This window comes from Vombatus ursinus, unplaced genomic scaffold (assembly GCF_900497805.2).
Source record: "Vombatus ursinus unplaced genomic scaffold, bare-nosed wombat genome assembly UNPS02014809.1, whole genome shotgun sequence".
Classification (NCBI taxonomy): Eukaryota; Metazoa; Chordata; class Mammalia; order Diprotodontia; family Vombatidae; genus Vombatus; species Vombatus ursinus.
The window spans coordinates 12639471-12655768 of record NW_020954587.1 but is presented as its reverse complement, the minus strand read 5'-3'; the positions used below and the strand labels follow the sequence as shown (position 1 = coordinate 12655768).

Here is a 16298-nt window from a genome sequence, read left to right as displayed (position 1 = left end):
TCAGTAATGAAATGGTGAGAACAAACAACACCTAAGTACCATACATCAAAGACATACAGAGCAGCTTCAGCTCTATGGTAACAAAATGTGATGGATATAATAATAATAGCTCATGTTTATATATTAATCATTATTCCCACTTATATAGTGCTTTCCAGTTTACAAAACCCTTTCCTTACAGCAACCCTGTAAGGTATGCAACACAAGTAATTGCTACATATACTCCTTTTACAAATGAGAATCCAGAAGCTCAAAGAGGTCTACATTCACACATGATCACATAGCTAGGAGACTGCAGAAGTGAAATTCAAACCAAAACCTTCTTATCTCAAGTCCAAATGCAATATCCCATTAAATTAAGAATCATATCAGCTTATTTTACTTCTATATGAACCAACTAGATGGTGCAGGGGATAGAGCACTGGAATTGGAGTCAGGAAGACCTGAGTTCAAATCCAGCCTCAGACACTTACTAGCTATGTGACCCTGGGCAAGTCACTTTAACCTCTGTAATGTCTCAGTTTCCTGAACTGTTACATGGGGATAATAATACCACCTACTGCCAGGGTGGTTGTGAGGATCAAATGAGATAATATTTGTAAAGTGATTTACAACTTGAAAGTGCTATGCAAATGTAGCTACTGGTAGCTATATTAAGGATGGTAAAAATAAGATTTTTAATGTATATATTTACAATAAGCATCAAAGTTTCTTTTATATCATATTTAATAGTTTAGGGATTCCTTAATACTCAGACATAATGAAAAACTAATATTACAATAACCTTGGATAAGTTCAACACTTAGTGATAAAATAGGAATAGGCATTTTTAAGTCCTAAAATAATAAAACTTCGTATTTGTATGATAAGTATTTTATGATTTACAAAATGTTTCAAAAGCACAATGCATTCATTAGGCATACATTTATCTAAGAAGCAGTTCCAAATAGTAGTAGATATTCTGTTAGAATGGAGGCATGAAGACTTAGGGTCAATTCTACCTCTCAAACTTACTATCTATATGACCTTGGAAAGGTTACTAAATCTGTGAGGCACCAGTGAGATACCTTTAAGCTCTCTGTAAAGTATCTTATTTGAGCCTCACAATAGCCATTTATGGCAAGTAATGCAAATACGATCATTCCTATCTTAGAGATAAGGAAGCAGAGGCCGCAAAAGTGATGTGACATGCCCAATGTCCCACATCAGGGAGGGCCAAAGCTAGGGCTTACTCTCTGGACCATTGACTCTAAATCTAGCATTCTTTCCCTTAAACACAAAGCAATTAAAAAGCCTTCAAAATCCTTTTATCCACATATTTACAAGCATGATTCCTAAGTACATTTTGGTTATACAATTACTTTGTTTACAAATCACACCAGAGATATTAAGACCACTTTTTGTATGTCATTTTCTTCTCCTGGGTAGAAAAACATGACCTTAAAATAATTTGTGAAAATCAGCTTAGCTTTGTCGTGTAGAGGAGAGACTTGTCTTCTTCAGGAAAGAACTGTTGTAAATATTAGACCCATTGTAAGGCTACTTATGCTTAAAATGATGGAATATGCTCATTAAAGCTAAGAAACCAAGTCAAAAGCTACCAATAATCAATTCTAACCTGAGTTTAGGAAAATGATGTCTAAACAGCTGTGACAAAGTGTTCTCCAATTTTTTTTTTCAAAATGACTCCTAGGTAGGAAAGTGTAAAAGTCCCCTACTAACCTGAAGAAATATTTCTCATGTTTCCTCACTTAAAAAAAAAATCCGTTTAGCATTACTACAGTAAGTGCGTGTATGTGTGTGTACATGTGCATATATATAAAAATTACATATATAGTTAAGGAGAAAGTGGGGAGGGGAAGCAGAAAACTAAGAATCAAAGAAAAGACAGTATTCTTTTCACTATCAATACATTATTAAATCTATTCCTTTGACATTCTGACAGTAATTGCTTTGAGACAGATAAAATGGTGCTTAAATTTCTCTAAAAAGGTTGTTGAGAATTTCCTGTGAGTGGTTCCAATTTGAACACCAAAGTTTTCACTTGTTTTTTTTTTTAATGTTTGTCTCATTTTTGACAATAAGAAGGCCTGTGTAAACACCATCGGTTCTATTTTCCTCTTACACCACTGAGGTTAGTAATTTTGCTCTGATTCATAGTTGAGGTTTCTGGTTTTCTTTTAGTTAAAAAAAAAAGCCACACATCCCGGAGTGTATCATTTCCTAAATAATGGCAGAGCTATGAGTGTTTAGTCTATCTATACGTGAAGGTATTTATTGTTGGCATGATGAAATATAGTATATAAATCACTTAATGTTTCTGAATGTTCCCTTCCAGGGTTCAAAGCATGGCTTCACAACATCTGTGGTTAAACACACACACACACACACACACACACACACACACACACACACACACCATAAAAAAAAGATTTTCTGTAGTCTAAGTGAAAATAATACTTCCTAAAGATTTATGTATCTGAGCTTTATGGTATTCTGGAAGGTTTTCTCAGGGACATGACATTTCACTCTTGTCCTATGTCTTTGGGTAAGAGTTGGTGGAAAGATAATTGTTGCCAAACGTTTTAAAGAGGGTTTAAGTCAAGAACATTTCCTTCTTTACCCTTCAAAGGAAATTGCTGCTGCTCAAGACCTGTTCGTGACACGTAGTATGGAAAGACACACTGGTTTCTCAAGCAGATGTAAAAAACTATAGGTTAAGTTAAAAGTTTAGGCAAGAATCCACATCAATGGTAATGTAGAACAATTGATATTTGTAATCTTCAAGAAAGGAGGATTATGTTTTGTACATAGTTATGTAATTTTGCTTCTCTTTCTTTTATTGGGGGGGAGGTGTTATGTAGGTGTCTGTTCTGTTGTTTTTTAACATAATCTTGAAACTCGCCCAAGTAAACTGGGGGGAGGGGAGGCCAGAAATAGATTGGAAAAAAGGTTCCCAAACTTTCTCGGTTCTTGGCTCCCTTAGTGTCTCAGTAATTTTTTCACAGCATTTCTAGGACAAAAGAAATACCTAACAGTTATATTTATTAAGTGGTTAGTTTAAAAAAACTAAGTCTTAACAACTTAGTAGCTAAAAAAAATAATACACATAAATTCCAAGAAAATTATATTTTTCTTAAATAACCACAATTATTTTCTAATGAAGGGCAACTGGGTGGCACAGTGGATAGAGTGTTGAACCTGGAGTCAGTCAGAAAGACTCATCTTCCTGAATTCAAATCTGGCCTCAGACACTTACTAGCTGTGTGACCCTTGGTAAGTCACTTAACCCTGTTTGCCTCAGTTCTTCATCTATAAAATGAGCTGGAGAAAGAAATGGCAAACCACTAGAATTTCTTTGCCAAGAAAAGCTCAAAATAAGGTCATGAAGAGTTGGATACAATTTAAACAATTAAACAACAACAACTTACTAATGAGATGTGTTCACTTGTTGGGCACTGCACAAATTCTCAAACTTTGGTGTCAGAGTGGTCATAGCCACCCTCATTTTCTGTTCCACATTGATTTTTGACCAGTACTCTTAGGAGGTCTCTTGGGTGAAGAATTGACAATGACACCAAGATTGCATACTGAGTATAGTAGTGCACACAACAGTAATGGGAAAGTGGAGGAAGAAATAATTGTTTCAGCTTTAGACATGTTGAGCTTGAGATGCCTATGTATCATCCAGTTAGAAGGAGAAGCTGGAGATGTGGGAATGGCGTTCAGAAGAAAGACTATGTCTGGAAACAGACATTGGAAATCATCTGCATAGAGATGACAACTGAACCCCTGGGAGTTAAGATCATCAAATGAGATAGTACAGAGAGATAAAAGAAGAAAGCTCAGGACAGAGATTTGGGTGACACCACGATTTTGCTACTGTATTATAATAAAATGTCTGCTTTTTCATTTGGAATTGGTCCTCAGGAGACTGATAAGAACCAGTCAGATAGATAGGAGGAGAACCAAAAGAGAAGAGTGTCACACAAACCCAAGGAGGAGAGAGTATCCAGAAGTAGAAAACAATCAACAGTGTCAAAAGATCAAGAAAGATGAAGACTAAGAATTAATTAGTCATTTGACTCGGCAATTAAGAGATCACTAAAAGCAAATGTCCATCAGTTAGGGGATGACTGAACAAGTTACACTACACAAATGTGATAATATAGTATTGTGCTTTAAGAAATAATAGAAATACATTGTTTACCTTCTCAATGGGTAGGGGAAGTATAGGATGGGGGAAGTATAGGATGGAGATAGAAAATTTGGAACTAAAAACATTTTTTTAAAAATAAATGCTTGAAATAAATAATTTTTTAAAAAAGAAAAGAAAGAAATGATGAAGGGGATAGTTTTAGAGAAATCTGGGAAGACTTGAACTGATGCAGAGTGAAGTGAGCAGAGCCAGTAGAATGATTTGTACAATAACAACAATATTTTAAAGACAAGCGACTTTGAAAAATTTAGCCATTCTGATCAACATAACGACCAACGATAATTCCAGAAGACTCATGATAAAATACGCTACCAACCTCCTGGAGGAGAAGTGATAGACTCAGAGTGCAGAGTGAGACATAATTTTTTTGGTCATAGACAATGCAGGAATTCATTTTGCTTGACTACACATGTTTGTAATAGGAGATTTGGGTTTTCTTCCTTTCTTGACGGTGAGGGAGGAGGAAAGGCAAGAGATGGAAGGGAGAGAAGGCAAATCTCTATTTGAAAAAAAATTTTAATTAAAAAAAATAGAGGCTATTGGCATCTTTACAGGCAACAATTTCAGCTGAATCAGATTAGAAAGTGGAATATATATGGCCTAAAAGAAAATGATGAGAAAATGGAGGGTGGCTTATTCAAAGCATTTATCAGAGAAAGGAAGGAGAGATATAGAATGACAGCCAGCTGGGATGGTTAGATCAAGTAAGGGTTTTTTGTTTTTTTTTTCAGAATTGGGGAGACATAGGTGTGTTTAAAAGTAGAGTTAAGGAGCCAGTAAATATTTTGTTACCCTTGGTAGTGAGATTATGGATAACGGGTATGGAATTTTGCATGCGCTATCAGGCATAGTCATGTATTGGTCAGTCTTGTTTAACTATTTGTGCTTTTTATAATAGAGCGGTATATTATGAGAAGAAATGACTGCAATATAAAAACAAAACTTTGAAAAAGAATTATAATGAACTTTTAAAAAACATTAAAGTACAAAAGTCTTTTAAACAATAATTTAACTTACTTAATTTGATCAATCATAGCTAACAATTATAACAATAATGGCACTTACCTGTGGACCACTCCTGCCCGATGAAGATGCTCTACTGCTAAGATAAGTTGCCTGATGTATCTGCGAGTTTCATGCTCCTCCAGTCTTTTTTTCTCATATATTTTGTGCATCAGGTTGCCACCAGGACAGAGCTCCATCACCAGGTAATAGCTATTTTCTGTCTCTAAGATATCAAGTAATTGTGTGATGTTGGGGTGCCGGATCATTTGCTGGATCTGCCCCTCTCGCCTTAGGTTTTTTGTGACATAAGTGTCCTTTTTGGCTCTCTTCTTGTCAATAATCTTCACTGCCACCTGCAGAGAAATCAAGGATAAGGCTGCTATCATGTGATACAAGCATAGGTTATTCTGGGTTTATGGCGGGTGACAATTTGGAGGCATGAGACTTGAAATCAAGAAGACCCAAGTTCAAATTCCACTTAAGATACTTAAGTATCATGTGTGTGTGTATATATACATATACCTTAAGTATCTCTGTCTCAGTTTTATATATATATATCTTAAGTATCTCTATCTCAGTTTTATATATATCTTAAGTATCTCTGCCTCAGTTTCCTCCTCTGTAAAAAGGAAGTTGATCACAATAGGACCTACCCCCATGGGTTGTTCTAAGGATCAAATGAGATAATATGTGTGAAGCACTTTGTAAATCCTCAAGTGCTATATAAATGCTAACTATATACACCAAACACTGGGAAAATAAGTAGTTATTGACATGACCAACTTACCAACAGGAAAATATCTGCTATTTTTCATTGAAATCTAATTTTTGTTTATCTAATTTGAGGAGAAAAAAAATTTTAAGGCACAGTAATCAAGGTAGATAATGAAATTTACTTGAGTAATCTGTCTTCATGATTGTGAGTCCTTTTTTTGTGTAAATATATAAACTCTCATTTGGTCTTATGTGATTGATAATTAACTTGATTCTCTCCCAGGAGTTCAGAAAGGTGAAAGAATATATTTTTCTAGATTGCAAAGGAGAAAAGAATTTTTCCCTTTTTCTCCCCCATAATCCCTATAAGGCAACAGGTACTGAGGTCACTTTCACTTCTAAATATAATACTCTGGAACCCTCAAGAACTGCTTGGTTGACTGAAGGAACTGGATGTTTATGGCTCAGGTATTATAGTGCTATGTGGTCAATTTAATTTCCTGCTCTTTTTCCATTCTAAGACTTAGCAAGATACTAGAAAGCTTGTTTCATTTGGAATCAGAGTATGTTGAAACTTCATTATCTGTGTGACTTTGAGCAAATCACATCCCCTCTATAGGTTCCATTTGAGGTCCAAAGGACATCTTCATTTTACTGGAGAAATATTACAAAAACTAAAGGAACAGTTTAATATAATTTTTGGTGTAGCTACAATAATAATAATTACTATTATTTTACCACACTACTTGTCTAGAATAATTGCGTAATTAAAAAAGTTATCACATCATCAAGAGCCAGTCAATTCTAGATGAAATCATAGAATAGGCTAAGTTGGCTCTTATCACTCTTTCATGACCCTTTGTTTTCCACTCTTCACTGACTCCTAAGGTCAGTGTTTTCTCCTCTTTGGGGGAGGTTGACTAGAACCCTCTATTGCAGGTCCCTCCCCAGGCCTCCTCTCCCTATTTCTACTAGTCATGCCTCCCACACCACCAAAATTTAACTATTCTATGTCTTATTTCTAATTTTTTTTTAAGGCTCTACCCTCTCTCCTAGAACTAATCCAAGCAAACTAGTCTGTCACTATACCCATCTTTTGCTCCTTACCATATGTCCCAAAAGACTTCTTTTTAAAGCTAAACCCTACTTCTCCAGACCTCATTAATTTTTTGATTTATTCAACCTCATTTTTGATCACTCCTGAGGGATATTGCTCTCCTGCATATCCCCTGTCCTTCCTTCCCTCTCTCTTGAATCTTCACTCTTTTCCTTTCCATTGACTCCTCCTCTGCCATTTAACTATATAAAGCTACCTTGAATCTTGAAACAGCCTTCTACAACTTCAACCTCCTCTGCAGTGACAGGGAGCTCACCCCCTCAATGGTGAGCCATTCTATTTTTGGAAAGGCTCTTATTTTTGAAAAGTCTTTCATTTTCTCAAGCACAACTGTGTCTCCCTGTAGCTTCCACCTACTGGTCCTATTTCTGCCATCTGGCAGTTCCACAAAATATGTGAATTTCATTTTTCACATGACAGTTTTTCACATACTTGAAGATAACAATCATAGTCCCCTCAATCCCAGCCTAAGCTTATATTTTTCCAGACTAAACATTCCCAAACCCTCTTACCATTTCTCATGACATGGTTTCTACACTTTCTAAGCCCCCTAGCCTCTACAATCTGGTTTCATCCTAACTCCACTAATCTCATCTCTCACTTCTCTCAATTCTCCACCCCAGCCAGGATGGGTGGAACCATATCTTCATGGTTCCCTGAATATGCCACACTGAGAATGTACCAAACCCTTATGTTCTAGGTCCCCTCACCTAGAATGCTGCTCCTTTGCCCTACTCCTATCCAGATCAAATAACTTGGTCCTTCAGAGTCCAGGTGAGCTCCCTCCTCCTGTAACTAATCTAATACTGTTTAAGTTATATTAATACTATATAAATGCTAGCTATTCTTGATAGATGATCAATACTTTCATTCTTGTTAAATGATTAATACTAAGTTGTTAACAACTCTGTTTAATATCCCTTTCAAAAACATATTTTAAATTGATTATATAGAATGCTTTAATCCAAAAGATGTGGGGGTGGAGGATAGAAGATAGGGACTGAGAGAGTAAAAGGACAAGGAAGAAAGTACGCGGCAAGGGGCAGGTAGGTGGTGCAGTGGATAGAGCTCTGGCCTTGGAGTCAGGAGGACCTGAGTTCAAATCTGGCCTCAGACACTTGACACTTACTAGCTGTGGGACCCTGGGCAAGTCACTTAACCCTGATTGCCTCACCAAAAAAAAAAAAAAAAGGAGGAGAAAGAGAGAAAGAAAGTACAGGGCTCTGCTAGAATATATCCCACTGACATCCATTAGGTGGGGAATTGCTGATCAAGTGGTGGGATTTGAAAGTAATGGAATACTATTGTGTTATAAAAAATAACTGAATAAGTTGTGGTGTATGGTTATGATGGAGTACTACTGTGCTGTAAGAAATAATGAGCTCAATGATCTTAGAAACATAGAGAAAAACTTGCTCAATGTGATGAGGAGTGAAGTGAGCAGAACCAAGAGAACATCATATGTAGTAACATGTATATAATATATATACATATAAAAGTATATGTATGTATGTATACATACATACATACATATACTTTTTTCCCTCCAACTACCCTAATACTGACAAAGGTCTCATGAGTTACAAATATCATCTTTCCATGCAAGAATGTAAACAGTTGAACCTTAATAACTCCGTTATGATTTCTCTTTCCTGTTTACCTCTTCATGTTTCTCTTGAGTCTTGTATTTAAAAGTCAAATTTTCTATTCAGCTCTGGTCTTTTCATCAAGAATGCTTGAAAGTCCTCTATTTCACTGAAGATCCATTTTTTTCCCCTGAAGGATTATACTCAGTTTTGCTGGGTAGGTGATTCTTGGTTGAATCCTATCCCTTTGACCTCCAAAATATTATATTCCAAGACCTGTGGTCCCTTAATGTAGAAGCTGCTAACTCTTGTATTATCCTGATTGTGCTTCTACAATACTTGAATTGTTTCTTTCTGGCTCCTTGCAATATTTTCTCCTTGACCTGGGAACTCTGGAATTTGACTACAATATTCCTAGGAGTTTTCCTTTGGGGATCTCTATTAGGAGGTGATCAGTGGATTCTGTCAGTTTCTATTTTGCCCTTAAAATTTTATTTTCAATTCATGGAACAAAACAAGCATTTCCATAACACAGTACAATAAAAAAAGATGATCACACATGAAACTGCATATCTGCTCTGTACAACTTGCTATTTCCTCCAAATATACAAGAAATTTATCATGTAAATTTCTTTTTTTTCCTCTTTTTCTTCCTTCCCCCTGCTCTAGAGATAGCTACCATTAGACACAAATATATATATTAGACACAAATATATACATATATATGTAAAATTATTCTATACATACTTCTATTTATCATTTCTTTCTCTGGATGCAGATAATGTCTTTCTTCATATGCCCTTTATAGTTGCTCAAAGTCATTCTTAAAGCAATATTGCTGTTACTGTATATGATGTTCTCTTGGTTCTGCTCACACTATACACAGTAACAACAACATTGTGAATGACTTAGCTATTTCAGTAATACAATGATCCAAAGTAATTCCAAAGGACTCAAGATGGAAAATGCTATCCATATTCAGAGAAAGAACAGATGAAATCTTAATGCAGATCAAAGCATACTATTTTCACTTTATTTATTTATATTTTTGTGCATTTCTTCCTTTGGTCTGTTTCTTCTTTTACAACATGACTAATATGGGGGCAGCTAGGTGGCGCAGTGGATAGAGCTCTGGCCTTGGAGTCAGGAGGACCTGAGTTCAAATCCAGCCCCAGACACTTAACACTTAACTAGCTGTGTGACCTTGGGCAAGTCACCTAACCCCGATTGCCTAGCAAAGAAAAAAAAAGGAAAAAAAATGACTAATATGGAAATGTTTTACATGATTGCACATATATAACCTATATCAAATTGCTTACCATCTTAGAGAGAGGGAGCTGAGGTGAGGAGGAAGAAAATTTGGAACTCAAAATTTAAAATTTAAAACAAATTTTAAAAATCAATGTTAAAATTTGTCTTTATGTGTAATTGGAAAAAGTACTTTTTTGTATATAAAAAGAATATATCCCACTACTTTTTCTGCACACATCAACCTATTGATGCAATTTGGCCACAAAGACTTCAATTTTGTTTCAAAATGTTTTTCTGGCCCCACACTAAATTGACCCAAACAAGTATAAGAAGTTGTTTTCAGTCTTTTGAAACTGTAGTCCTTAATTGTAAGAGAAACAGCAACTTTTTTAGTGTAAAAATAATACTGTTTCTCAGGGATAAGTTAGGATGGCAATTCCAATTGTTTTTTGTTTTTTATTTCGTTTGTTTGGTTGTTTTTGTTCCAAGAACTCCTTTCAACCACAGAACAAAAGTGTTTGAATTCCCAGAATAATTTATATACTACTCAGAATATTCTGTAATTATTTATTGCCTAAGGTTCTGTTAGGGCAAACCCCCTGGACTATCGTCTCAAACCCCTAAAAGAGTACATGAATCATGAAATAGGAATCAATGGAGGTAGGGACAAGGAGGGATACTGGGGAGATTTAATGGTGATCTAAACTGGATTCAAGTGCAGTGGAGAGAGTGCCAGTCCTGGAGTAAAGAAGACTCATCTTCTTGAGTTCAAATCTGATTCAGACATATATATAAGGTGTGTGACCCTGGGCAAGTCACTTAACCCTGTTTGCCTCAATTTCCTCATCTATAAAATGAGCCAGAGAAAGGAATGACAAACCATTCTATTATCTTTGCCAAGAAAACTCCAAATAGGATCATAAAGAGTCAGACATGATTGAAAAATGACTAAACAACAAAACTTGGATTAATTTTGTCTGTCATGATTTTTTAAAAAGTTTCATCCTCTGGCAATGAAATTCTTAAAATACAAACTGACAAAGAGATTGAAATCCAGCAATTATCTCCATCAGTTATATTTATTAGGAGAATCTACCTACTGGAGGTCTATGAATTGTTGGTAACATTAAACATGGATTGCTGCTCTTAATCACCAAAACCCACTTAATCAGCATTAGTTCTAACAAGAGGGGCAGAAACTGATGAGAAATGAAGGAAAAGGCAATCAATGATCTACATCTTAAATTATCCACCTTAATTTGACAAGACACAGAGATTTGCAGGCAAAATAGATCCATCACTAATTGTATTTATGAGATCCCCAAAGTGATAATGAATCTCTCTCTGTAGGGATAACCTGTTTTAGACAAGACACTTTAAGAGTAACATTTTAGTCTGTCACAACTACTGCAACTAATAATACCTAGAATTTATATAATGCCTACTCATGGCATCATCTCCCTGATGTCACGGTCCTCTTTAAGAATGGACAAACAGTAAGCAACTAGGTACCAGGCACTTTGCTAAGTGCTTATCCCATTTGTTCCTTGAAACAACCCTAGAAGGTAGGTGCTATTATAATCCCCATTTTACAGTTAAAGAAACTGAGACACACAGAGGTTAAATGGCATGTTTGGGAGCTGGATTTAAACTCAGGTCTTTCTGATTCCAGGCCTGGCCCTGTATCCATTTCACCACGTGGGTTCCGGGTATAAGAGGCACACAAACTCAATGGTATGTGTTTCACCACTTCTTTTCTGAACTTGATTGGCAAGAATTGTACCCCAAACCATCAGAATCAAAGTCAGTCAAATCCAGTTCATCTGACCTTAATTCAATTTAGCTAATATTTATTAAGTAACTATGTGCAAAATGTTTTGCTAGGTGCTAGAAATATAAGGAGAGAAGGAATAAACATTTATTAAATGCCTACTGTGTGCTAAGATCTTTATAAATATTATCTCATTTGTGGTAGGTGGTATTATTTCTTGTTGAGGAAATTGAGGCAGACAGAGGTTAAATGACTTGCCCAGGGTCACATAGCTAGGAAGTATCTAAGATTGAATTTGAACTCAGGTCTTCCTGACTCTAGGCCTAGAGCTCTATCCACCATACCACCTAGTGAATATTAAAATGACACAGTTTGGCACTGCCCTTAGGGATCTTACAGCTTCCTAGGAGATATGTGACATGGATACAAAAAGTAAATTACAAGGTAGAATGTGATAGAACAAAGACAAGATGCAGGCTAAGTGTTCTAAGGCAGTGGTGGGGAGGGAGGGGGGGTGGATTTATGGAGGAGGTAACATCTCAGAAGGTGGATCCTTAAAGGAAAAGAAGGATTCTAACAAAAGAAAATGCCCATTTACTCAACTCATGGTAATAACTGATGGAAAACAAATCTGAAAAGAATATAAGGTATAACTCTCTGCAATAACATTGACAGAAAAATTTAAGATGGTGGTGATATCATTATCATAGGATCCCTTCTTTAAAGAGTGATGGAGTACGTTTTGTGTTCATAGAATGGAAAGAAATGCATCCTAGAATGTTTTCATGAAGATCTTTAAATGCTATTATTAAACTTATGAATAGAAAAATAATTTATGTGAATAAACAAAAGATAAAGAGCATTGTAAGATGTAAAATAGATAATTTTGATTACATTAAACTACAAAGGATTTACATAAATAAAACTCATGTATCTAAGATTAAAAGGAAAACAAAAAACTGAGGGAAAATTTTATAGACAGTTTCTTAGATAGAGGTATCATATCTCAAATATATAGAGAACTCTGTCAAATTTATAAGAATGAGTCATTCCCCAATTGACAAATGGTCAAAGGATATGAATAGACACTTATTGGATAAAGAAATCAAAACTATATGTAAACGTATGAAAAAATTCTCTAAATCACTGATTAGAGAGATGCAAATTAAATCTGAGATATCATCTCACACCTATCAGATTGGCTAAAATGATAGAAGGGGAAAATGACAAATGTTAGAGAGGATGTGGAAAAACTGGGACATTCATACACTATTGGTGGAACTGTGAACTGATCCAACCATTCTGGAGAGCAATCTGGAATTATGCCCAGAAAGTTATAAAACTGTGTATACCCTTTGATCCAGCAATACTACTTTTAGGTCTGTTTCCTAAGATGATTAGGAAAAAAGGAGAAGAACCTATATGTTCGAAAATATTTAGAGCAGGTCTCTTTGTGGTGGCAAAGAACTGGAAATTGAAGGGATGCCCATCAATTGGGGAATGACTAAACATGATTGTGATGGAATACTACTGTACTGTAAGAAATGATGAACAGGTTGATTTTATAAAAACATGGAAAGATTTGCATTAAATAATGAAGAGTAAAATGAGCAGAACCAAGAGAATGCTGTATACAGTAATTCAAAGAGTAAGTGTGAATGACCGAGTTATTTGGGTATCACATACACTAAGCTATTCTGAGTATTATAAAAAATCAAACCAACTACAAAGGACCTATGAAGGAAGATGCTATCTGCCTCCAGAGAAAGAACTGTTAAATAGAAGTATATATAATAAGATATTCCATCTGTGTGTGTGAGTGAAATGGTGGCCTTCTCTGTGCATAGTGGGGAGGGAGGGAGACAGTTTAGAATTCAAAATGTAACAAAACATTTTTTTAATAAAATAAAAGCTATTATTCCAGGAGGGAGTTCAGAGTGCAAAGAGGGTACTACTATGAAATTCAAATATACCTTAAAAAAACAGCACCACCAGATTCGTAGCTTCATAGATAAGCTTTTTTTCTGTTCTTTGTATATGGATTATTCATAATTGTTTGTTTGTCCAATTCATAATAAAAAGAAAACTATAGAGAGGCAAAAACAATAAATCTATTACTCCAGACACATTGCAAATAGTTGCAGTTTGAACATAACCTCCAGGATAAGAATGTATAAAAGAGATCTCTCACATAAATGAGTTTAAAAAATTAAATCAAATAGCATCTTCCTCAACATTAGGACAACAATAACATGTTCTGAATTTTAGAAAATCTTTTAGAAAACCTGAATATTAGAAAGACTATTTTCTTTAATTTTTCAGATAATGGAATCTATTCAATAGAGAATTGATGATTTGAGGCTACAGAGCCTAAAGTCTGAATCCTGAAAACCTGACCACAAAATTCAGAGAATGGTGACATTGTGGTTAACTGAATTTTACCACCAAATAAGAACTAGCTAGAGAAAAAATAATTCTTTGTTTATTGAAAATCTACTCAAGAACAAAACAGTTACAACATTTCCTGGAGGAAATCAACATTTATTGTGCATCTACTAAAGTGCCAGGCACTGTGTTAAACTTCAGACCCATTATACAAAACACAAGCTAATCAAGGGATGTGAATGGTTTTCAGTAGGAAAAATGCAAACTACCAAGAGTCATATAAATATCAAATGAACTAAGAATAATAGAAACACAAATTAAAGCAAGTCATACACATCAAATTGGCAAAGATTATAAATGACAGAAATCATTAGTGTTGGAAGTGTTACCATAAGACAGACACACTGACCTCTCCTTGAAAACTACTTGCCTATTTGAGTTGGCTTACCTTTTCTTTCCCTAATTTTCCATTTCTCCTTATCTACTGGCTCCTTCCTGACTACTTACAAAAATGCTCAGAATTCAACCATTCTTTAAAAGTCCTCACTTGATCTTGCCATCTTCTCAAGTAATAACCCTCTATCTTTTCTTCCTTTTAAAGCCAAAAGTTTAGAATAAATTATCTGTATTTGTCTCCTCCACTTTCTCACCTCCCGGTCATTTTTCAACCCTTTGGAATCTGGCTTCCAATCTTTGGATTCAACTAAAACTCCTCTCTCCAAGGTTACCAGTGATCTGATGTCCTTATGCCAATCCTCATCTTCCTTGGCTTCTCAGTAATATTTGACAATGTTGGCCACCTTCTCATCCTGGTTACTCTCTCTTCTCTGTTTTCTGTGAAACTGCTCCCTTGGTTCTCCTCCTGCTTATCTATCTGCTCCTTCTTGGTCTCATTTGCTAGATTCTTGTCACACTCCTTAACTGTGGGTATGGCCAAAGTCTGCCCTGGACAGCCTTCTTTTCACTCTATCCGTCTTTATTTGGTCAGCTCTCATTAGTTCAATTCTTATCTCTATGTATACCTAAATATCCAGTCTTAGTTTCTCAACTGAGCTCCAATCTTAAATCACTTAAAACACTCCCTATAGAAGATTTCCTCTTAGATGTTCTATACATATCTCAAATTGAATGTTTCAGAAAGTGAATTTGTTATTTCCCCCACAAAAATCTACTCCTTTTTCATATATCCTTATTTCTGTCAAGGACACTACCATTCTACCTGTCACTCTGATTTGAAATCTTAGTGTCATCTTAGAGTCCTCACCCTCACTATTTCTTAACTCAAATAACCAGTTTCTTTTTTTATATGTGCAGTTATGCAAAACACTTCCATAGTAGACATGCTGTGAAAAACTAACTCTATTTCCCTTAATGCTATCCTGCCCCCCCATTTATTCTATTCTTTCTTTTGATGTTGTCCCTCCTCAGAAGTATTTGCTTCTGATTACCCCCTTTCCCAATCTGCCTTCCTCTCTATCATCCCCCACTCTCTTGTCCCCTTCCTCCCCTATTTTCCTGTAGCGTAAGACAGATTTCCATACCCAACTGAGTGTGTAAGTTCCAATAACCTGTTTCCAAATCTCATTCTAGTCTAGGCCCCAACTACTGCCGGGGCTCAGAAGAATTCAGGGTACAGTCATATACCAAATTCCTTGCTGGAGGAGCCTAACTTCTCAACAGGGAAAGTATGCTCCCCAGGTCCCAGATTCATTGGTTCATCAACCCCACCCCCATATCCCAGGAAAAGTTGCTTATTATATAATAATGAGTTAAGGCTTGAAGACTTTAGTCTTCAAGAGGGATAATTAAAAAAAAGTTACCTAATGTATAAACATGAATCAGGTACAAAATAGTTTATTCCCATAGAGATGAGGGAATGCTTAACACAAAACAATCATAGGATATAATACAGAATGATTAGAACAGAATTTAATAGCCTACTTACAACTACTATTAAAATCTGCTAGGAAGCTGTTAGATAAGCTTCATTGAGGTAGAACACAGTTCAGCAGCTCTGCTGGTTGGTTATTTCACATGTCACATCTGTACTGCACATTGGTCAATAAAATAGACAACATTGATCTCTTTTTCATGGCCTTGCTCCTTGTGGTGGTTGAAATGTTCAACGCCAAACTGTTTCCATGCTGTGAGCCACTGCTACTCCAGTATAAAGGATAATCTCCATGCAAAAATTAGACATGGAATGTGCCAAAAAAAAGTGACACAGAATTAATTCACTCCATAGTCTCT

The 16298-nt window shown here is 35.7% G+C and overlaps 1 protein-coding gene across 1 annotated transcript in view; it reads right to left on the bottom strand.

The window, feature by feature from the left end:
* HUNK (hormonally up-regulated Neu-associated kinase) overlaps positions 1–16298 on the bottom strand; it is a 132847-nt gene that overhangs the window by 76574 nt on the left and 39975 nt on the right. The window contains exon 2 of the mRNA XM_027875563.1: positions 5285–5577. Coding sequence (XP_027731364.1) covers positions 5285–5577 — 293 coding nt within the window. The remainder of the gene's footprint in view (positions 1–5284; positions 5578–16298) is intronic.